Genomic DNA, 24,440 nt, shown 5'->3' on the forward strand with positions numbered 1-24,440 from the left:
ACTGAAATCCTAGTGACCTGATTGGATATCTATGCAAAACATTCATTGTTGTAAATGTTACAAGGTCTGTGTGTGTATCTCCCCGTTATCGATATACAGCGATCTCAACCTGCACTTTTTTCCAGCTTATCTCAGTGTCGAAAATACCACGGCAGAAATTGACTGGAATGTGGCTATGGTTGACATGTACATTTACACAACTTGTGTATCTGAGAGGAATATGTAATCACAATGAAATTTCAATAAATGAATGGGCATACATCGACAGGTGAGAACACTCTTATCCGTAAACGAATGGACATACAGTGACATTGATCAGATGTACTATTATGATTGTTCCATATGTTATTGGCGATAACATTTAAACATTGTGTCCTGGGACGTACATCTTATTTTGCTTCATACAACACATGGTGGGGTGCAATGTTTGGGCTGCTTTCCTCATGTGCTACTTGGTTTTCAGAGTACCATCTCATACAACCATCACTTCTATGATTCCACTTACTTTGATGTATGTGTCATTGTACGGTTTTCGTTCCAGATGCCAATAAAGTCTATGGTAAGGTTGTGTCCTAGTTCCGCTTAAAAAAAGACAAAGTTAAACTTGCTAGATGTTCAGAAAGCTCCAGAAGCCAGCTGTTTCTAGCTTCATAAAACAGGAAATCAGAGGTATCTAGCTCTCAAAAGAAATGCTGAAAATGTGTCGTGAAATGACTCTGTAATTTGATTATTTCATTGTCAGATCAAAAAGATACGCAAGTTTATGCCCCCTTTTTTCCCGTTTGACCGTGAATTCGCAAGGTCATGTAGGTTTTCCTGTGTGAAATCGATACTATCTTTTTGGCCTCCACGGGGCGGTGTGGTAGCCTATTGATTAAAGCGTTCACTCGTCACACCGACGACCCGGGTTCGATTCCCCACATGAGTACAATGGATGAAGCCCATTCCTGGTGTCCTCCGCCGTGATACTGCTGGAATATTGCTAAAAGTGGCGTAAAACCTCACTCACTCACTCCACTAGGAGCCACCACTCATATCCTCAGTGGTGGTTCTCCTCCCAGCTGTTGTACGTGAGGGAGGACTGGGATTCATCTGGATGTAGACCGTCATCATCATGGCGATCATCGCTATGTCACCAGCAGGAAGTAGATGTTGCTCGCAATGTTTTATTGACAAGAAATTCATATTTTTGAATGTCCCGCATTGTATGAAATATACCCTGTTATCAGCAATACAGCATAGAATGCAGATACATTCCAAATGTTTCACATGACATTTGTTTTTGGTTTGGCCGCAATCAGCAATATTCCAGCTATATGGCGGCGGTCTGTAAGTAATCGAGTCTGGACCAGACAAACCAATGATCAATAGTATGAGCATCGATCTGTGCAACTGGGATACGATGACGTGTGTCAACCAGCTCAGCGAGCGTGATCACCTGATCACGCTAGTCGCCTCTTACGACAAGCATGGGTTGTTACCCGGATCTTTACGGGTCATATGACATTTGAACATTTTCTAGTGGGCTTATATGAAGCAAGTTTACCAGTTTACAGTTTGTCTGTATGAGACTGTAGTAAAGTTTGGAGTTTGTAAATATTATATTGCCATTGTACAGAATTCAAATCTGTGACATAATTTATGTGAATTTGAAGTTGTCACTATATGGTTGACACACACATACGCATCCACTTAATCATGGCGCAGTTTAAACTGACATGTCCATTTTGCTGCCAGGATCCGTAAAGTCTGGACCAGATAATCACTTATCTGTTTGAAAGCTGATCAAAGACCGTATTTTCAGGTCGCTCACAAGTTCGTGGTCATTGGGTTGAATGCGGACGTAAACGCTTCACACCTATCACTTATCTGTTTGTCTGATAAGACATCATTGATTGCGGCATAGAAAAACCAAACCTACAAACAGTGATAAGAGTCATTGAAGACACCCAGTGGTCTGAAGACACCCGATATATCTGACCTGGAAATACTTCAGTCTGAGGTCCGACGGTCAGAGAGCTTGACTACTGATCAGGAGGTTGTGTTTCCATTCCATTCTATTGATATTCAATTCTTGTCTCCTATTTTAGAACATGGGGCATTTGAATCCACACTTCTTCTGCTAATCAAGTCTACAGGTGTCAGTAAAACTAATACCCTCGATCAGGTCTTACTACAAAGATCGATCAGGACTTACTACAGAGATCGATCAGGACTTACTGCAAAGATCGATCAGGACTTACTACTAAAAATATATAGAGCCTCCTTAGAGGTTATCATAAAGAAGTGACGTCCAAAATGGAGGTCAATATCCGTGAAAGGGGTTTATTCTTCGATTTGTGTCAACACACTGCACCATTTGGAGGTATTTGTTCCGATTGGACACATCAGCCTGACAGTCAATGAACAGTACTTTTCTGATCTGCATTTAACACTAAGACAATCCCTCCGTCAACATCAAATTGGTCATGCATTGGGAGCAGATTATGTTCTACTGCCCATCTGGCACTTGCTGTAGGACTCAGGTTTAGGGTGCAAATGATACCAGTTGAACATCCACTCTGAACTGTTTCAACACACTTAACACACTGTTTTCTTATTACTTTTGCTAATGCAATTGACTTACCACTCGTTTGAAAGTTACCAAAATATACATCCAAATGCCAGAATACCCGGTCATGCCATGCCAGACACGGCCTTCAGTTCCGTTGAAGGTCAACGTGGAGATCTACATATGGTGATAACTCGTTGCTTCCTGTGGTTCGCAGGATAATGTGTGCAAAGCAAAAGTTCCTATCCGTTTAAACGTGTTTATTCGTAATATACGTTTTCAATTACAACTTACAACAATGGCGACGTTAAGACTTAATGCATCGTTGTGTTCATTATAAGCAGGCTGCCGAAGTCTGCCAGTCCCCAAGTGTCTGTACCTATGGCGACAAACCCATTGGTTGGAGTCGGGGTTCGTGTCTGCACCACTGGCTCCTCGTTCACAAAGGCGATCAAACCGTCACCCTGAAAAACAATGAATGGTACAACTCGCTTTAGTGTACAGCATTCAATCCAAGGAGGCTCACCAAAAGAACTTCGAGTCCAACGGGTTTTTTCAGTGCTATGGCCCTTTGTGTAGCCTGTATAACAACACATGAATACATTGATTCATGACTAAGAAGCACATTCGTAGTAATTTCTAAAACTAAAACACATTCTTGCCTTCTCAAAACATTCTTTGATGCAATGTATTTGAAATTACCTCAGAACCGGGCAGTATCGGGGCGGTGGGGTAGCCTAGTGGTTAAAGCGTTCGCTCGTCACGCCGATGACCCGGGTTCTATCCTCACATGGGTACAATGTGTGAAGCCCATTTCCGGTGTCCCCCGCCGTGATATTGCTGGAATATTGCTAAAAGCGGCGTAAAACCGTACTCACTCACTCACTCTTTGGCAGTATCAATACTGTGTGAGTCGCTTGTGCTCGTGCTGCACGGGAAATGATCAGAAATTCCCAAACATCTTCACAGTGCATGGTACAGGACCCTATGCCATTTATTGGGCCCTAAACGAGCAATTACCATGTTTTTAATACATGTCACCAAGTCAATTGGAAATATAGTGCATGGGCTTCTTTGTTGCTGTTGTATAATCGTTTTAATGTGAACATAATTACAGGTGATACAATGTAACACGGCCTTATACATACTGTTTATTGCGTTTGTACGGATTTAAAACATTATTAATAGTTCACTTCAAGAGGTTTTTTAATGAGTCGCCCTTGTCGAGGTGACCCGTGAAGATCCGGGGTAGAATCGGTCTTCAGCAACACATGCTTGCCACAAAAGGCGACTATGCTTGTCGTAAGAGGCGACTAACGGGATCAGGTGGTCGGGCTCGCTGACTTGGTTGATGCATGTCATCGGTTACCAATTGCGCAGATCGATGCTCATGCTGTTGATCACTGGATTGTCTGGCCCAGACTCGATTATTTACAGACCGCCGCCATATAGCTGGAATATTGCTGAGTGCGGCGTAAAACTACTCACACACTCACCTAGTCGAGGTCTGATCATTCAGATTCGGATACGGATACGGGTTCACAGCTAACAAGAATCGCGTAACATATTTTCGGGAAAATTTTGAAATATTGGTTCTACTGTCAAACTAGAAATAATTACGTTAATTCCACATGTGCTTAAATGGCAATCAACGGGTAGCTTGTATATTATGATTTCTGTTACTGTTCTTTCATACCTGAATTTTTATGAAGATTGACATATGGTGTTTTTGAGTTCTAAACACAATGCTTTACAATTCATACATTATGTACATGCTAGTAGACCCGTGAAGATCCGGGTTAGAATTGGTCTCCAGAAACCAATGCTTATCGCAAGAGGCGACCACCTAGATCAGGTGGTCAGACTAGCTGACATGGTTGATGCATGTTTCCCAATTTCGTAGAGCGATGCTTATGGTGTCAGTCACGGGATTGTGTGGCCCCGACACTATTAATTACAGACCGCCATCATATAGCTTTAAGACTGCTGGGTGCGGAGTTAAACAACAAACATGTGGTGCAACTGTGAGTAGGGGCAATGGGGTAGCCTAGTGGCTAAAGCGTTCACACTTACTCACTCACTCAACTGTGAGTATATATATGATCGTGGTTGTCAAGACCCGTGAAGATCCGGGTTAGAGTTGATCATCAGTAAACCATGGTTGTCGTAAGAGGCGACTAACGGGATCGGGTGGTCAGGCTTGCTAATTTAGTTGACACATGTCATCTTATCCCAGTTGCGTAGATCGATGCTCATGCTGTTGATCAGTGGATTGTCTGATCCAAAACTAAACTCACTCATTCATGGTTGTCACGACTGCACAACATCATGTAATGTCACATACCGTGATTAGTAGCTCCATTGTATGCCAGTAGCCCCCCGGGTTAGATTTGATTGGTCCTGATGACAAGACCTGGGTCCTCACTGTAACATAGGGAGAGCGATAAACAGATTATCGATCTGCCTTCTGATCATGTAACTTACAGTACTCTTTGCTGTGAGATCATGTTGTCTGATGTGCGGTTTACTGGGGTCATGTGAAATCTTGTACAGAGATGTAAGGCTACCATAAGTTTCGTGAGATCCTGTAGATTGGTGTGAGACTTACATTTGTTATCTGAGATCCTGTAGATTGGTGTGAGACTTACATTTGTTATCTGAGATCATGTAGATTGGTGTGTAGACTTACATTTGTTATCTGAGATCATGTAAATTGGTGTGAGACTTACATTTGTTATCTGAGATCATGTAGCTTGGTGTGAGACTTACATTTGTTATCTGAGATCCTGTAGATTGGTGTATGACTTACATTTGTTATCTGAGATCATGTAGATTGGTGTGAGACTTACATTTGTTATCTGAAATCCTGCAGATTGATGTGAGACTTACATTTGTTATCTGAGATCATGTAGATTGATGTAGAGACTTACATTTGTTATCTGAGATCATGTAGATTGATGTAAGACTTACATTTGTTATCTGAGATCATGCAGATTGATGTAAGACTTACTTATGTCCTGTGAGAGGATGTAGAACTTGTCATCGGGGAAGATGTAGAAGAAGATGCCGGTAGTGTCATATGAATCACAGCCTCCGTGCTTCACCCTTGAAGCCACAAACACACCCTTGGTGCCGTTAACCTTAGTGAGACGGACATGGGCCTTGACGGACACATTCGTCCTGAAACGTTGAAATATACAACTACATTCACGATGGTACATCAAGACGTTCAAATCAGAAGTTCAAATAACTCTTTGGAGCTCTTTATATGAATGCGTGCGTGCGTGCGTACGTGCGTGTGTGTATGTGTGTGTGTCCACTACTAGGCCTGTGTATTGGCAAATAAATTGTATTGCAATATATTCCGATTCTGATACCCGTATTCCGATACGTATTACGATATATTGGGGAAAGAAAGTGAGAACAAACATTGCATTACGTTTCGTTTGAAAGGCGTATTACGATATACCAGTAATACCGTGCAGTCCTATCCACTGCTATGTAACCATTCTTTATGAATTACTATAAATAATAGTATACATTTTGAATAAGTATAAATATGTTTTCGTATCCTCTCTTGGTGCCGACCGCCTCCGTGGTGTAGTGGTTAGAGCGTCCGCCCGGAGAGCGGAAGGTCGCGGGTTCGATCCCCGCCCGCGTCATACCAAAAGACGTTAAACTATGGTACTTGTTGGTCCCTGCCTGACGCTCGGCATTAATGGGTACAACAAGGACTGGTCGGCTCAGAGTCAGTATAATGTGTCTGAGTGGGGTATTCATGCTTCACTACGGCATAGTATGTCAGTGGGCTAGCATGCCAGCTCACTGTGGCTAGCACAAGCAGCCGCACATACACATACACACGCATGCACGTCGTCATATGAGCGAAATATTCTCAAGCACGACGTAAAACCCAATTTCACCTCACCTCTCTTGGTGCCTCCGCCACCGTGTGTTTGAGAGACCATGTATATTGCAGGCTAGGGATCTACAATCACAATGTTCACTTCCTTACCAACTATAATCACCAATAACAGCAAAGCTCCGATTTAGCATCTTTTCTGTATTGTTGTGACACCACATCAAGGGTTGCTCTAGAACCATCTGACGGACGAACTTCTCGTTGGCATCCGCCATGATCTCAAACGAGCCGGTTTGCTGTGCAAGATTTTCAGGCTCCATGTTTACCTTGTATTGGTCTTCAAACAATAATGACAAAATATTTTAAAAAGAAAACATGCAGATACGTTTCAGCAAATGGACTTTCATATCAAAGCAAGAGTATTCTTTGTTTCACGCCATGCTAATATTACAGATTAAACCTAGCGGCACTAGAATCAGGAATAATGATCTTGGTTTTATGTAATTTATGCAATACTCAACACCAGGAAAACACCTATGTTTTTAAATCACCAGCTGTATCACCGATTCTTTATAACCTGATCAAAAGGCTGTATCATTACTCTTTCAATTTCCCGGTCTAATCACTAGGTTGCATCAACGCTCCTAGACAACCTAGGTCTGTCTCACAACGAGGCTACATCGCCGCCAAAGACAACTAAATAAGGTTGCCAAGTTTCAGCTATGACGCACATTCGAAATCATCTAGATACGGGAGAGGGAACCCCTTGGACTGTGGTGGAGGAGAGTAGCTGCCCTTGTTTCCAGTCGTCACGGTCGTCAACGTCCAAACTTCATCCACACCGACAGAAAATGTCACTTTACCATTGGTCACCTGTGGGAAATACTCGGTTAATGTAACTATAAATGACAACCATTCTTTATTTCCTCAAGAAACATCGGCTACGACTCTGTCTATATCATGAACATGTGTTTATGAACACCATCAAACAGTGACGATACCAGGCCCCGATTTCTCGAAACAAACTTAATTTTTTGCTCAAATTTTAAACTGAGTTTGACAAGTTTAAACAGTTAAATATTTAAATCTACTGCATTTTTAAAATAAAAAAGCCCAAACAACTTATGTAATCTATCCACCAAACTCAAATTGTCTACTATGTTTGAGTTTAATATCAAGTTCAGTTCATTCTGGGAAATGCATTTTCCTGCATTTTCTCAAATTTGAGTAATAACTCTAACTTAAGTCAAAACTCAGACCTAAGTTTGTTGCGAGAAATCGGGGCCAGGTTTTTACCAAAAGGTGAGCGTATCCAGCTCAAGCCAAATACGATTCTGTTGAAGAACATGTGTACGGGCATTAAAGACATGCTGGACCATTATACATCTGAATAGAATTGTGTTGAGTTCATAAACGGGTTTGATTCACTATATATATACCCATTTGGGGAATCGAACCTAGGTCGACAGCATACGATCATGACGTACACACACTTAAACACATTTTGGTTTGCCCACTGCCCCACAGCGTATAAGTACTTGTACGATTATACTAGAAATCGTCGTAGTTGACTATGTCGGATTATAGAGACAAAGAAACATGTCGGCAATAAAGCACCTTCAGGGGTTGACGTTTCTGAAAGATGACATCATCGACTCCGGGTTCAAACCCAAGCTTGGTGTACCACACCTGCAACTCTGTAATGCTCGCCTGGAAACACAGAAATAAGAATCGCCTTCATCAAGTATTAAGTCAAGTTCATATTTCCATATGCTCACCAACCAATGAAAATTGCAACTTTATCAAATCACCAAATTACATAAAAAATTATAATATATACCAGACAACTTGATACAACGTGTACAATGTATAACAGACTCCTTTACACAATACTTAATTATATAACAGACACCTGATTCGACAGATACTTCATGTAATAGACAGAAATGTAAAGAACACGCCTTTAAATATTTACATTCGTTATGTGTAGCATAGACAACTGCGGGGGGAATCGCACCTGGCATTGGTATGCAACTGTGCAAAACAAAAAATTATAGTTTTTTTTAAAAAAAACGTCAAGCACAGAAGTTTGTGTGCACTTAACGCTCATGAATTCTGTGGGAGAAACTGGAGTTTTGCATCTGTGTTTTTAACTTTATTCCGAATTCGACTACGTGTATGTGAGAGAATGTCTTACAGCCATCTGAAGCTTGGGACCGGAGCTGACACATTCATCGCCATACTTACGAAGCTTCCTTCAAGCTTGAGGGTGATTTCAGATGGAGTTACGTTGTATGGTTTCAGTGGAGGCCGAACACATACAGAGTGGTCGTGGCTCTAGAAGTGAAATTACAACATAATCAAAGTATGTAAATTCATCTAAGAACAGACAATGGTTACACAACGTGAAAAGCTAACACTGATTGGTTTAATGTGAGCTTATATTCCATCTTAAAAATACCCAACAAAAATCAAATCGGAAACTAAACAGGTACTTTTGTGATAATGAGGTTCATTTAAAACAACTTGTCATCATTGCATGCATTTCATGTTCAACAAATCACTGCTAAAATTCCTATGATTCCTATTTCAGACATTTAATTATCTATTTACCATAGTCTCAATGACGATAGTGTGCTGCTTCTTGTCCAGACTGATGAAACTGACGTAGCTCCCGCCAGATTGCAAATGGCCGACACCGTGGTCATGGCTAAGGTAGTACCAGCCTATCTCCGTGAACTGTGTGGTGTGAGCTGAAGTGGTGAGAGAGTGAGAGAGAGTTAGAGAGAGAGAGAAAGACAAACAGATAGACAGACAGACACAGAGAGAGAGACGTTTCAGTCAATGTACAAAGATATCGTGCACAGAGATTTTTACACATGTGTGTAGAAGAATGTTAGTAATCAACAATATACATTCTTCAAACTTAGAACCTTAGGAACTGGGGGCGAGTCTGGTTCCGTGATAAAACCCCTTTTCTTCTCCACTCGCGAGATGGAAGTTTACCGTCGGAAAAATGAACGTTTTGTCCCTAATTGCATTCGAAAGGTTGACGGAGTCAGTGGAGGAAGTGCCATGGTGCGATATCCAGCACACAAAGATCTGATTTAGTGGCGGTTCAGGGGAATTTGACAGCAAATCGGCACATCAACGAAGTCCTCGCACGTCACATGCTTCCGACTATGGACCGACAGAGGGAGCTGTTCCAGCATGACAACGCTACTTCACATACAACACCCGTCACAGCCCCTACCTTTCCAATTCTAACGTCACTGTCTTGCCATGGCCTTCCCGATCACCATATCTAAACCCGATGGAACACCTATGGGATGAACTCGATCGACGTGTACGTCAAAACACGCCACAGACACGACTGGCCATCGCATTACAGGAGGAGTGGGAAAGAAGCCAGTTACCTGTTATCCAGATAGGGCTCTCCACGACGTAGTTGCCGCTCCATGGTTCCGCCGCAGTCATCAGCCCAGCACGGTACCACGGCAAGCCTTCGTAGTAGCTGGCGATAAGGTTCCAGGAGATTGTGCTTGAAATATGAAGATCATGGAAGATGTATGACAAATATGGAATTTGAGCTAATCTTCCAACTTCCAAGAAAGACCAACATGTCTTTAAGGTTTAAGAAAATCAATTTTGTCAGATCCTTGTAATGAAGTATAAATTAGTCAAGAATATGAGACAAAGTATGTGAATCCGCAATTCCAGACTGCCATGAAGTACACAGCTACAGTACGCTAAGGATAGTGTAAGATTGTGATTGGAACTGGAATAGAGAGTACCAAGTATACGTTTCACCTTTCAGCATTACGCTTTGACCCACGGTTTATGACAATTTGTTCTCAACACTGCTGCGACTTGCCATTACGAATATATAACGGGACGTAATGTCTCCACGGCATTCTTCTGTTTTACCTTGTCATCATCCCATTGACGTAGTTCTGGTTGAGAAGCTGAAACAATGAATACAGTCATATTAAGTGATCAAATCATCTTTATTTCTACTGTTCGCATTTCGTTAAACCTACTCCTAACCCCTGAACCTATTCCCGTTGTTTCCCAATCTCAAATTACCCGCCCTTGATTTTCATTAGTCGAACGAACCAATCAGAATGCCAGTTACAAACCAGCCTCAAGGCGGTAATAACAATATAGTGCCTTTGACTGACGGGCAAATGAGAGTCCTCCATATTCTTTCCGATGGAAAGGATGTTTTCAAGTCTACCCTTCAACCATTTCATTTTCCGTTATCGCAAAGTTTCATTGGTTGGTAAAATTGTCATGAAAATTAATGGAGGGTAAATACAGATACCGAGAAACGCGGGAATTGATAAAAGCAGAGTCGATATACCGGTATATGGTATCTGATCTAAAGGTTAGTTGAGGTTTACCAAATGCGAGCAGTGGAGATATAGAGCATAAGTTCGCAACAGACAAATTCCTCAATGGATGTGGGCCAGTTTTTGCAACACCCTTGGCAAAGCAGTCCTGCTGACGTCATTGAAATGATGCTCTGCTCTCGGTGATAAGCATCTTCGCGGAAGAGATCTATGTTCAATATGAAGTGATTTCTAAGAACTCCGAATTGAACAACACATTGAATATTATAGAACCAATACAGTTCTAGGGCAAGGTATCAGTCGTGGTTTACAAAATTCAGTAGTCCCCAACCCTATCAAGCTGGCCAGACCCTCTTCCCATCTGTGTGCTGTCGAGCAGTTTCATCACCTCATCTCATTCCACTGTACAACCCCAATCTTAAACGTACCCTGGCCCAGCAGCCGGCGCCGGTGTCGTTGTTGAAGGTGCTGTAGTCTTCAGATGACCACAACATTTTATTTGTCTTTAGAGCATCCAATGTAGACAGAGTACCCGGGTAGTGAGACCTGACGAGACCAAACTAACAGTCAGTGAGAGACACCTTTGTTTCTCAGGTGTTTGATATGTAGGGTAATTTGTAAGGAGGTTGTCGCCCTTATATAGAGTGAGTGAGTGAGTTGAGTTGGCTAGTTATATCATGGCGTGTCCCCTTTATGTGGGAGGAAAGCTCCGAGATGATACAGGTTTCTTACATTTATTGCTAAGTCCAATATTCGTCATGATTATAATCATTAGTTTGACAAGACTTTGACCAGGCTTCGGGGAAGGTATTGAAAATATTTTGATGCAGACAATAGATGCATGAGGACAAACCAACCCTATGTAATCTATCGAATCAGCCAGATCCTGGTCCTTTAAGATGTCCTCGGCGATGGCCCAACCGTTGTCGTCGGCTGCTACTATTCTGACGTTGCTCAGGTTGTTGCTGTCCAATGTCTTCCTCAGCGTCTTCAAGACAGGACACATACTTACAAGCTAGGAGCCAACATATGGGAATACAGTAGGTTCTCTGTTCCCCAAATACCAGGCATACGTTGACTTATTATAGTAATTATAATAATCAGCAGCATCACTTATGTGAATTCCAGGATGAATGCCATATACAGAGAGAATCATAATTCTTGTGTGATGGTAACAATATATATTCCCGGCACAGACTCCTTCAATGTCATGTCACTAATGGGTTATAATTTTTATTGGTGGTGTGAGTGATGAGTGATCTTAGTTTTACGCCTCACTCAGCAATATGCCAGCTATATGGCGGCGGTCTGTAAATAATCGAACCTGGACCAGACAATCAAGGTATCAACAGTATGAACATCGATCTGCGCAATTTGGATACGATGAAATGTGTCAACCAAGTCAGCGAGACTGACCACCCGATCCCGTTAGTCGCCTCTTGCAACAAGCATGGGTTGCTGAAGATCAGTTCTAACCCGGATCTTCAAGGGTCACTAGTCATGTGAAATTCCAAGTAATTATAGCTCTGAAGACTAGTTTAGTAGCCTTGGATGGGGAGCCATGTTTGAGTTGCTTTCCTGATGGGCTATTTGTTTGTTTTTGGGGGAGTACCAGTCTCACACAACATCACTCCTATGATTCCACTTACTTTGATGTACGTGTCATTGTACGCTTTTTCGTTCCAGATGCCAACAAAGTCTATGGTAAGGTTGTGGTACGTCTTGGCACCTTGGATCCACTTCAGGATGTACGTTGCTGTCTGTTGTGGTATTACATACGGGTCCTGCGGGGTGGTTGCTATCCAGCCGGGGAATCCCCACGGCAGACCATACAGCTTGATGTCCGGGTTCCGCTGAAATATAGGTAAAGTTGAACTTTGAACAGAATCGTTTCAAAGATGCAGTGATCAACACAATCCTTGACATGCACCATGGTATAGTTCTGTACTATAATAATTTTAAGGCCATAGAAGCAACTTTCAGCGTGACTTCATATGCTCCAGTAGGTTCTCTACTGTGTAATAAGTGGTACCTTCTTTGCTTCTCCCATAAGCCACCATTCATATCCTCTGTGGTAGTTCTCCTCCCAGCTGTTGTGCATGTGGGACGCCTCGGATCCATCTGGATTCAAAACATACTCATCATTGTCACCAGCTCCGTCACGCATCAGTTTGTTCTCGTAGCACATGGATACAATGTGTGAAGCCCATTTCTTGTGTCCCTTGCCCTGATATTGCTGGAATATTGCTATCAGCGGCGTAAAACCATACTCACTTACTTACTCTGATAGTTTAATGTAGGCAAGGACAGATATCGGTTCACAAGGAGGTAGTTATGCATTACGTTTTAGTATCTATCCTCTAACATTATCAATTACAGCTTAAGGATCATCAAAGTTTGTAAACAATTTCTGTCATTTCTATATAGACCGGATAAAAACTCAGTGTGCCCTTGAATCTGCCCTGGCGGATATAAGTGTGAGTTATACCAGTGCTCTGTGCATCTCCGCCAATCTCGACCTTCAGAATCTGCAGACTGGCTCCAAAGTTGGGCTGCAACAAGTAAGTTATTTCCTTTTAAACCATTTGACTGACATTGCCAGTAATACACTAGGCCTCTTGTACTATTTAACTGACAGCGCTAAAGGCCTCTGCATTAGACAACAAATCACTGTACCATGAGATAAATGAAATTACATCTTGCAAAGGAGAGTGTTAAGTTGTTGGGTTTGTTGTTTGTTTTTTCTAAAAGCCAGACTTTTGGATTATTTGGCGCAGGTATGTTTATATGTTTTATTTCTATCTACTGTCTATTTCTAACTAGGCACTTTTCCATTGTCAGCATCTTGAGATGTATTATTTTGACTTCGACATAGTTATTTAACTGTTAATAGCCTAGACGCTACTTATTAAAGGTCCTGTGGACCAAACATACCAATACGCGATTATTTGTCTGTCTGGTTGGAGTTTTAATCACCGACAAAAGTTTTAGGCTTCAAGTTCAACACTCAAGTCTGGGTATTGAAACAATATCTTGACTTGTGACTCACCTTAAAGAGGAAGTCGAGAATCTGGTTCCGTTGTTCATCCGGGTAGTTGGCCAGGAGCTTTGACGTAGCCTGAAGTTGGAAGGTACGAAAATCACTCGAAAGAATATACTTGGAGTCATGGAGGACATTTAAACAATTGACACATCAATGGCAAAAATATGTTTGTTGCAATTCCCTTTTTTGTCATGTACGTTCCCATTTTGCTGTTTTTTAGGTGAAGGACTTCCTTTTCCTTTATGACGGGTGCCATCGGTGGGGCAGGATACGCTCACCTGGTATCTTTACTATTTGATAGTGATTCATAACGACTGACTGACTGACTGAGTTTAGTTTTACACCGCTTTTAGCAATATTCCAGCAACATCACGGCGGGGGACACCAGAAATGGGTTTAACACATTGTGCCAATGTGGGGAATCGAACCCGAGTCTTCGGCGTGACGAGCCAACGCTTTAACCACTAGGCTACCCCACCGCCCCGATTCATAACGAGATCGGGTGGTCAGGTTCACTGACTTGGTTGACACATGTCATCGTATTCCAACTGCCTAGTTGGATGCATGCTCGAAAATCTCCAGGGTATCCGTTACGATCACTCTTCACTATACCCTGGATGCATCCACGGCTTGGCCCGATGATTATAATGCCTCCCTTTGCCGGGTCCGCATTCTCACAGTAGCCAATCAGCTAAGCCACCGTTACATCCGCGCTTGCCAGTGTCAACAAAAGATAGCTGTCGCAGTCGCGTAGGTTTGTTCGCAGTGCCACTCAGATTTTTTAGGAAATAATTCAGCCAAATTGACAGATCTGAAACTTTCAAAACATATAGAGTACCTCTGCATCAATTGTGTTGCCAAGTTTAAACGGTTAGATAATTTAAGAAGCGAAAGTGAGTTGTGATTGGTTCGCTCAACTTCCCAGTGTAGACACCTGATTGGATAAAAAGCCAGCCAAGGGAGGTAATAAAATCGTCGGGCCAAGCCGTGGATGAATCCAGGGTATAGTGGAGAGTGATCGTAACGTATACCCTGGAGATTATCGAGGATGAATTGGATGCTCATGATGTTGATTGTCTTGTCCAGACTCGATGATTTACAGACCGACGCCACATAGCTGGATTATTGCTGAGTGCGGCGTTAAACAACAAACAAGCAAAGACAGAAACTTACCCCTCCACCGCTCAGCCCGCCGATTCCATCAAACCTCCGACCGAGACCTAATGAATCAGAAATTTCGTACACTTTCGCTTCACTACAATACACAGCAACCACACAGCATACCAAAACTGCTGACAACCACGTCATGTTGGAGAGCTTGATGTGTCCGACGTGTGCCCGACTACCTGTCTTATATATACCACGCACATCGCAATCAGGACAGGTCATATGCCATTGAAAAGATAGCGACCTGATTTGTATATCTCTGGCAGATAGTCGTTGTTGTAAGTGTCACAAGGGATGTATACATCTCTGTTCGCGATTTCCAGACATCTCACCATGTAATTTTGTTGATTGGTGTGGTGAGATGAAATGGGGTTTAACGTCGCACTTTAGATTATTTTGTTCATATGACGACGTGCATGCGTGTGTACGTGTGGCTGCTGGATTTATAGTGCTAGCCCACTGAGATACCATGTCGCAGTTAAGCATGAATAACCCACTCAGACATATATACTGACTATGACCAGTCCTTGTTTTACCCATATATGCCGAGCGTCAGGCAGGGACCAACAAATACCATATTTTAACGTCTTTTGGTATGACGCGGCCGGGGATCGAATTCGCAACACTCCGCTCTCCGGGCGTACGCTCTAACCACTACACTACAGAGGTGGTCTTTTGTTGATTGAAATGTTGATATCGTGGAAATCCACAATCGTCATGCAAACTGAGCTAAGCTCATACTTTATAATACATTACCTCAGTGAACATTCGGGCGAATTGTAGATACCATAGATGTGGGAGCATAATGTCCCACGCTGGCAGAATGCTTGGCGAATCAAAAGTATCATATTGACTGTGGGACACATACTATCACTCGGAGGTAAAGTTTTGGATAGGCTAGCCTACATCAGTGAAGAGTTACAGTACAACCAGAAATTATTGAGAATCTAAAGATTGTAAAAAAATTATTTTTTTCACTCATTACTCACTTATTAAATGTGAATATTAGCAGAACATATCTCCAGATTCAAAGACTGGCGAACAGTTAGTATTTTGTCAAGTCACCATGGGCAGCAATGCAGGCTTCAATGCGGCGGGCCATACTACTGATCAAAGAAGTTAGAAAGTCGTGGTCCATGCTGTGCCAATATCGGACCACCTCTTCTTTCATTTCAGCAATATTTGTCAGATTTTTCTTATTGACACTTTCCTTCATAAGTCCCCAAACATTTTCTATTGGATTTAGGTCAGGGCTATAGCTTGGCCAATCTAACAATGTCATATTTTTGGTCCGAAACCAGGCCTGTGAATGCTTTGAACGATGTTTTGTGTCGTTGTCCTACTGGAAAATCCAAAAGTTTCCATAGAACACGTGAGCAGATGGAAGTAAATGTCCCTCGAGAATATCTGTGTACCGCTCACTCTTCATATTCCCTTCAAATACACAGAGGGGCGTTGCCCCTAACACAGATATGCCACCCCACACGTTAAATTTCGGACTGTACTTTGGGCGCTGATACAAAAGTTTTTCAGTTTGTTTGGTCCAGAATTTCAGTGTATTAGGAAACAGCCACACAGAACATTCATCTGAGAAAATCACATTGTCCCAGTTAAAGTTTCTATGCTGTAAGCACCAGTTCAACCTTCGCTCCTTTTGTTCAGGTTTCATGATCGGTGATGGAATTCCTCGACTTTTCTGCCAACCCATTGCATGCAGCTCAGTTCTAATTGTCTCCTTACAGACAGCCACAGTTCCTCTATTAATGATATCCAGCCTTAAGTTTTCTAAACTCCTTCGTTTGTTTTTAGAAACAAGAATACCAAGCCGCCTCCTGTCACCGACAGGTGCTCAATGCCATATCCATTTGCAATATTTTTCAAAACACGATAAACAGTGGACAAAGGGATGCCTGTTCTACTTCAAATCACTTTAGCTGATCTGATGTCCTTGTTATAATACTCTAAAATCAACTTCCTCTTCTCTAAATCATCCATACTGAGGATCACTGAAAATGTCGTCTGCTAGCAAGTAAACAAAGGGGGATAACTCTTCACAAACTAATGAAAAAGGATTAACGGAGTTGTCTCTGTTGAATGACACCAAGCACTTGATAGCTGGTCAAGGTTGTTTATACTAGAAATCCAATTAAACATATTCCTAAAATTCTCAATAATTTCTGGTCATACTATACTAGCAATTGGCGTTATACCATGTTGGCAGACGATTTAACGCCTTCTGTCTGAATCCCTGATGGCAGAAAACGTTGTTTGCGACGTAGTGGAGAGCGGTGTACTACCATTTCTGACCATGATATGTCTTGGAGGCGTTAGAGTCTTGGTGTGGAGCGACATGACACGTCATGGGGTTGGGGGGAGGGTTTATTTGTTTTGGGTTGGGTTTTATTAAAACACCCACTTGACTGGCCAAATTTCTTGTCCAGGTCCTGGTCACCGAAGAGAAGGTATACAGACAATAGAGGTGCCCGGTTCGTCCCCAGTAGAGACCCTTTGGGGTTTTCTCGGCCGGATACCAAGCACCTGCCACCCGCCTGACCAAGTATGGGGTAGCTCCTCAGGCGGAAAGACGGGCAATACCAATAACAAAAACACACGCAGGTTCATCAGCAGTGTGCCGTTAATGTTGTAACCCCTGATATTGAGCTATACGACAGAAATAAATCTAACAGACAATTGCTCTATATGCTTTCTTTTTTTCGCGTATAGCCTTCGTTACATTTTAGATATGTTACTTGGGGACAATGATGTATTGTTTCCAAAACCTGCATCCGTTCAGTCTTCTACTGATCTAACTGAAATACTGTTAAAAGAAGCGTCATTCCCTACTCACTCACTCAGTCACTCACTCCACTGCAATACAATCACGCGCTGTCGATCGATCATTTGCTCTTAATAAGCTAGCGAATCGTTCAGTTTCCTTTCATACATTCTGGAAATCACCAGCAGAATGACCCAACAGTGGTCACTCTGATTCTTTACTGATACTCTGAACATTTCGACTGACATGATGAACGTATGTTATGGTGCTGCTGATATCGTTTTCTTATGTTATATCATGTTATATAGAAACATATACAGGTGGTAAACGTTCGCCCGCCCCAAGTTGGTTGTTCCCAGGTCGTAACCCGTTAGTTGGCTCTGGCGGGGCACTTCTATGCCGTCCACGAAGCCAAGCACCACATCACCTTGGGTGATTACTAAGTCATTACTTCCTTACATGGTGTCGCAAGGGCAAGTAAATCTGATATCACGAGATGGTCTTTCAGAAATACTATGAAGACGTTTCATAATAAATGTATGAAAGTTTGCATCGCCTCAGGGGGCGGTGGGGTAGCCTAGTGGTTAAAGCGTTCGCTCGTCACGCAGAAGACCCGGGTTCCATTCCCCACATGGGCACAATGTGTGAAGCCCATTTCTGGTGTCCCCCGCCGTGATATTGCTGATATATAGCTAAAAGCGGCGTAAAACTAAACTCACTCACTCACTACATCGCCTCAGCATATTGCAACCAAGGTTCTAGTTATGGGTGAGTCAGCGTGTTTTAGGTACCGTTTTGCCATACTGCAGCCAATGTCGGCGTGGGACAGAAGACATGTGCCAATCTATCCCGTGTCTCCCGCGTGGCGTACTCACCGACTCCGACCCCCGCCGAATTATGAAGATTTGTAGTGGAATAGCATGTGTTTGGTCACACGATCTTGCAGTTGAATAAATGTAGTTCGCCAGATATCGAGACACAGGTTCCTCATACTTGTTTGAAGAGAACATTTTAGTGAGGAATGGTTTGTTTGTTGGAGCTTCGTCATAAACATTCGCTGAGCTAACCTGCTGAGAAGAACGACATTTCTCTAAAACCGGAGTATGTTTATATTGCTGATTGTGTTGAAGGATACGCATGCCAAGTTGCTAACCCGCATCTGTAGACAAAGTTATAGCAACTAATATCGTGATATCATAATTCGACATATCAGTGACTACGAGAGTTGACACTACATTCCATGCAAATATAGTTTGAAGCAATTTTGACGACCAAAGCTTACCAGAAGATGTAGTTCGATTGTGTTCCAACCTTTGCGATATTTGACTGCTCCTGTGGATGGACGTTGTGTCCTCGGTGTACAGAAAAGGAAATATTGGTTCTTTAATGCATCGATAGGCTATTTCAAAAGCAAATTGATTATGAATTAACTGAAGTATTTCACTGTGTTACTATCAGGTTATTTCGGAGAGAACAGGCGTTGAATATTGGATGTTCTAAGAGCTATAACTGAGAGTTAATTCAAATTTGTGAGCTGACTGACAGTGTCACAGTTCCTGGTTGGCTTGTATTGATGCTGTCATATTATCCATCAGTAGTTTGCATGGGCAAGAGACAATGATTTACATGAATCTATTGAAATTCTGAGTGCGATGTTGTAGTCACTCCTACCTCTTGGATACTAATGAATAATGTCATGGTGACGGAATGGATGTAGACTGTGCCTACATAGCCTTTACGACCTACATATGTCCAATGATAGGATGCAAGAGCTGGAAACTGATAGCATGCAAGAGCTGGAAACATAGAAGAACACTCCGGGAGTATCACAAAGCGCGATTCCTGTCTTGCCCACCCTTGCTGTCAGGAACAAGCCGCTCGTGGAGTTGACAGGAGGAGACGGACATGTACCTTAATGGAGATATTGGTCCTGGAAACACACACTCTGTGGCAGAAGATGACAGTATTCTGGAACATGGTGGTCGCACCGATCCTTCTAAATTCTAGGTGGGATTAAGATGTGGGGAATTTTCGTGTCAAATAGTCGTTGACAGATTTTACACATACAAAACTAAACCAAAATTAGTTGTAACTCTGGGAAAAAATGTACCTCGTTCAAAGAAAGTACCAGACTTGCACCCCTTTGACATACAGACACACTAACAACCTGCAAATGCGGGTTCGAATCCTATTTCGCCCTCGCCCTTATGTCGGAAAGCGCACGTTATTTCTCAAACTCATCATCATCACAATTCGCCCTGTTTATTTTTCTAGGTTTGACAGTACTAGAATCTGTACTTTACTGACAAAGTGTACTGCCAAATATTATATAACATGTGTTAAAGTCAAGAATCTGACTTCGCTGCTGGTCGGGGTAGTTCACCTGGAGCACTGGAGAGGCCTGAGAACTGATGGATATACCGTGAGACAATTATCTCATTGTCGTTCGTCATTCCCCAGTAATTATATGCCTATTTCAAAAGTAATGTGTAGTTAAGACAATTACAAATACCGCCCCTCCCAACCTGTCATCTCACCTTAAAGTAATGGAAACTTAACCTGATAAACAACCTTACTATACAGAGCCTGGCTAACAAATGCGTGACGTAAAGAAAATGTTAACAAGCACAAACTTGTAAACAATCTTAACAACCGGTGAACAACCTCAAGATACCAAGTTCAGTCTTCACAAAAACATATTCACAAATTCAAAACACGGTATATTTATCACGTTAAACAAACACAATACTGATGAAATTTGAATGTTGAAAAAGATGCTGACTCATCAAGAAAGTCCTTCACATTTACAAGGTCAGAAAATGTGCTCCCTTTTACTACGTGTGTAGTATAGTATAATCAATGTGACCTAGTCTCATGTATGTATGTGTATACCTGAGCGTGCTTGAGGACCACTCTTATCTAGGTTATTCTTACATCACATGTTTTGATATTTTGATATTTTACACACAAAATGCACGATGTGATGCAAGATTCTGGCCTAGCGGATTGTCTGAATAAATGTGTTTGTGGATGTTCTGCTCGAACTCGCCGTTCCGGAAGTCGTTGCAGCTGTTGGTGCGAAAGTATATCGTCACCAATGTTCCTGCTGTGCCTAATCCTGCTGAGATCCATGACTATGGCTGCATCCTAAGCTATACACGGGCTTAAACGTAAAATAATTCATCCAATGTTACGCACGACCTGCTCACAAGCTGCACACCCTTGGCAATGCGAGCGGCAATGGGTAGGCCAGTCTTGGTTTATTTGGCTGGTCACTTGACATCGTAACGCGACGACGTGGAACATTACTCTTAATATCAATCACCGGTTTCTCTGGTCCAGTGTCTACTAAATACAGAACATGATTAAAGTATCTAGAATATTGCCGAACTCAACAGACAATATTAATCAGATTAAACATCATATTTTCACTCTTTTCATGATTACTGGGCCCCGTTTCACACAGCTATCGTCGCTGAACCTAAGGTGATGTGGAAAGGCACGCTACGTTAGCATCCCAACATGGCGGCAGGTAAGATCGCTTGGCGATTATTCCCCTCGAATTAGCAGCCTTCCACGTGTATACAATCAACATTATTTAGCACACTGATAAACTTTGATGGTGTGAATACATTGAATGCGCTGAATTTGCTTATTAATGTCTATGTGTTGAAGAATAAGCATTTTTAAAATCGCGCGAGAATGTCGGTTACTCAAAGTCTGGATGTCGGTAACGTGCAATGAATGATGCTGGTAACTCATACTGTCCTGCTTTAGTCGGTAAACAGAAATTGTCGATTTATGTTTAGATACAAAGGAGATACTCATGTCAGTTCTTGTGTTTTACACAGATGTGTACTCCTGCTACATTAACAGTATGAGCGACGTTTTCTGTGCGCCGGAGAGTTGTTGCTTGCCTTGAAGCAGGGTGTGTTTAATCACACTATTTATGTGGCGTTTCATTGAACTTGAACGGATTTAGATGTGTGTGCCCATTGTCCATTACGCTGAAAGCTTTTTCTCTGTCCCTCTTCAATTCGGGCATTTGACATGCTGATTTCGTTGCAATGTTGACGTTTAAAATACATTTTACATCGTGCATTTATTGGGTAGGTGTGCAAGTATTGTCTTGGTTATTCGTACCTCCTATACTGTAACATAGATAAGATAAGAGAGAGTGAGTGGGCCGGTGTGTGCGAGATGGATGTCAACTTGATCCGGGAGGAAGACACTGAATGATGCAGGTCTCAGACCTTTACCACTCTGATAAATCCACGGCTCATGATGCTGACATCCAACAGTTATTCGGACCTACTATAGGTAAGCACGAGGTCATGTCATATGACATAGAGGTTGGATACCTTTGTTTGTGCGCATACCGTATGCGACGGGATGTGACAGTACTAGCGCGTTTCTGTTAGTTTTATGTTACGCAGTTATTTCCCTTTATCTTTCTTCTTATCATTTTGGTGATTGAAAACTAACAAAGAAAGGCCACACAAGCATTTATCCTGAGGTAAACCTGGGCAAGAGTTATCTCCCCTTATCAAATCTAATTTGGGTATGTTGTTTTAATTGGAGATAATGTTGATACCCTCTGGTAACATTTTTTTTTTAATTTTTGATTATTAATCTTGTGTGAATTAACTATATAAAAATTCATTTGATAAAAAAATCGTATTATATAAAAAAAATTCATTGATGAATCAATATTTTTTTTATAAATTCCTGTTTTTTTAGAAGTTAATCCATGTGCCAAATCCTACAAACTGCCTTGAAAATTGCTTTTTACATATCAATACTGAAATATCTTTATAAAAACACTTATATTGAATAATAAAAGTAAACAATTTACTTTTAAGAGAACTTTTATTGACATATTACTTTTTACAGACGGTGCCACAACGGGGCGCCTCTTGTCAAACAAATGCAGTGGTGACTTGCTATTTTTATTACATAATTAGATTCGGGACACATTTTTCTACAAAATGATACCAAATTTAGCAATTTCGTGACATTTTGATAGCTAGTCTCTGAAATGAACATTGTTTACAGAAAAAAAGCAATTCATAAAAAATTTAAAAAATTAAATATAATGAAAAGGAGACCTGAGACCTGAAACTGTGGAAATCTAGACTTGCAACATATTCTAGACTTGCATGGAATTTCTTGGATACGTTTGTTTCAGGGTCTGTATGAGACTATGACCCAGCCACCAGGGGACTTGTGATGTGGATTGCTTATCAACACTGACCCTTCTTGAGATGAAGTACATACGTATCACTTAAATCGTCACAAGGCCTGTTATCACTTGTTATCGAGGCTACAGTGGTGGGTCAGATTAGTGGACGCAGCTGCACAACTGGTACATTCATCAACATGCTGGGTATATATGTCCGACTACTACGCTGACATGTGTCCCAGAAAGTTAGCTTCTTAACAATATATACGTACCTTCTTTAAGTGGCACTTAGAAGTTGCTATGATGAAGCGAAACGGTTATTATGGATAGACAGGTTCCTTTTGGCAATAGATGCGATGGTTCGATGTATATCCATAAATAGTGTTCCTCTTCTGTATGCATGCAAGGAAGCGTGAATAAAATCTCTAAGGAGCCAAGAGCAGTTCAGATTTTTTGGCTATATCAGTCATGATTTGGTACGGAAGCGCTGAAGGGACCTGTTGAAATAAAATTTATCTTGAGCGCACGAGTTAGTATATTGAGCGCACACGTTAGTATGTTGAGCGCTCAACTTAGTATCTTGAGATACACTGCTCCATAAGCAGTTCATGTGGAAGCAAGGAGGAGTAGAAACGCGAGCTGACTCATGCTTATTTCAGTCTTGGGTTCCAATACAAACACATAACACATCCTCTTGTCAAAAATCATGGCATAGTATAGTACGCCACTTGAAGCGTATTCTGAGGTGTATGTCCCTCTTTCGCACCAGATACCAGATTTGCTGATGTTACAGTGAGTGAGTGAGTGAGTGAGTACGGTTTACACCGCTTTTAGCAATATTCCAGCAATATCACGACGGGGAACACCAGAAATGGGCTACACACATTGTACCCATGTGGGGAATCGAACCCAGGCGTGACGAGCGGACGCTTTAACCACGAGGCTACCCCACCGCCCCGCTGATGTTACAGACTTTATTGCAGACAACTTCGACGATCTGGACAAAGACATGGTTATCGTTGATGCATCAAAAATGTATCCAATGCGGTTTAATCGTGAAACAGGATACTGTACGGTCGTTGTTGGACCCGGATGGTGTTTATTCTTCAACTTCCTGTGTTGTTAAAACATGTTAAATAAACTACAACACACAAACGTATACATAAGGGATTGAAACAGAGGAAGTAAAACGGGGAACATGGTATTTTAGTAAGAAATAAAGTCAGTATATGTGCTATACGTGCACATACTATTGGATCAAATAAATCAGGCGGGTTGTATATGATATTGTACAGAGTTAAACTGCCACTGTACCCACGTTAGGAAACAGTTACTGATACATGCAAACCAAGACTACAGACTATAGTTCCCTGAAAGCGGTCGACTTTACTTCCAATATATCGGACATCAGTTTTATAATTTAGACAATTAAGTATAACACTCAATGTTTACATATTTCATGGTCATGTAATACTATATATACATAATATAGCCGTAGCACAAAACA

General features: G+C 41.8%; 1 protein-coding gene and 1 long non-coding RNA gene across 2 annotated transcripts; both read right to left on the reverse strand.

Moving 5' to 3' along the window:
- Nucleotides 1-2,796: 2,796 nt before the first annotated feature.
- Nucleotides 2,797-15,179, reverse strand: LOC124258343 (galactocerebrosidase-like). The gene is made up of 17 exons (XM_046692434.1): nucleotides 14,982-15,179; nucleotides 13,815-13,883; nucleotides 13,254-13,317; nucleotides 12,798-12,886; nucleotides 12,415-12,618; nucleotides 11,623-11,753; nucleotides 11,194-11,311; nucleotides 10,341-10,378; nucleotides 9,830-9,954; nucleotides 9,027-9,166; nucleotides 8,661-8,750; nucleotides 8,031-8,123; nucleotides 7,145-7,286; nucleotides 6,567-6,750; nucleotides 5,562-5,731; nucleotides 4,896-4,975; nucleotides 2,797-3,015 (listed from the first exon to the last, which is right to left on the reverse strand). Exons 1-17 carry the CDS (start codon nucleotides 15,114-15,116, stop codon nucleotides 2,866-2,868), a joined length of 2,022 nt encoding a protein of 673 aa, XP_046548390.1. The 5' UTR covers nucleotides 15,117-15,179; the 3' UTR covers nucleotides 2,797-2,865.
- A 244-nt stretch (nucleotides 15,180-15,423) lies between these two features.
- On the reverse strand, nucleotides 15,424-22,239 carry LOC124258360. Its single transcript, XR_006893576.1, has 3 exons — nucleotides 22,098-22,239; nucleotides 17,207-17,211; nucleotides 15,424-15,434 (listed from the first exon to the last, which is right to left on the reverse strand). It is a non-coding gene; the product is annotated as an uncharacterized LOC124258360 (long non-coding RNA).
- Between the last annotated feature and the right edge of the window lie 2,201 nt (nucleotides 22,240-24,440).

The sequence above is a fragment of the Haliotis rubra genome, unplaced genomic scaffold, assembly GCF_003918875.1.
Source record: "Haliotis rubra isolate DU_JTF1 unplaced genomic scaffold, ASM391887v1 Scf69, whole genome shotgun sequence".
In the NCBI taxonomy this organism is placed as follows: domain Eukaryota; kingdom Metazoa; phylum Mollusca; class Gastropoda; order Lepetellida; family Haliotidae; genus Haliotis; species Haliotis rubra.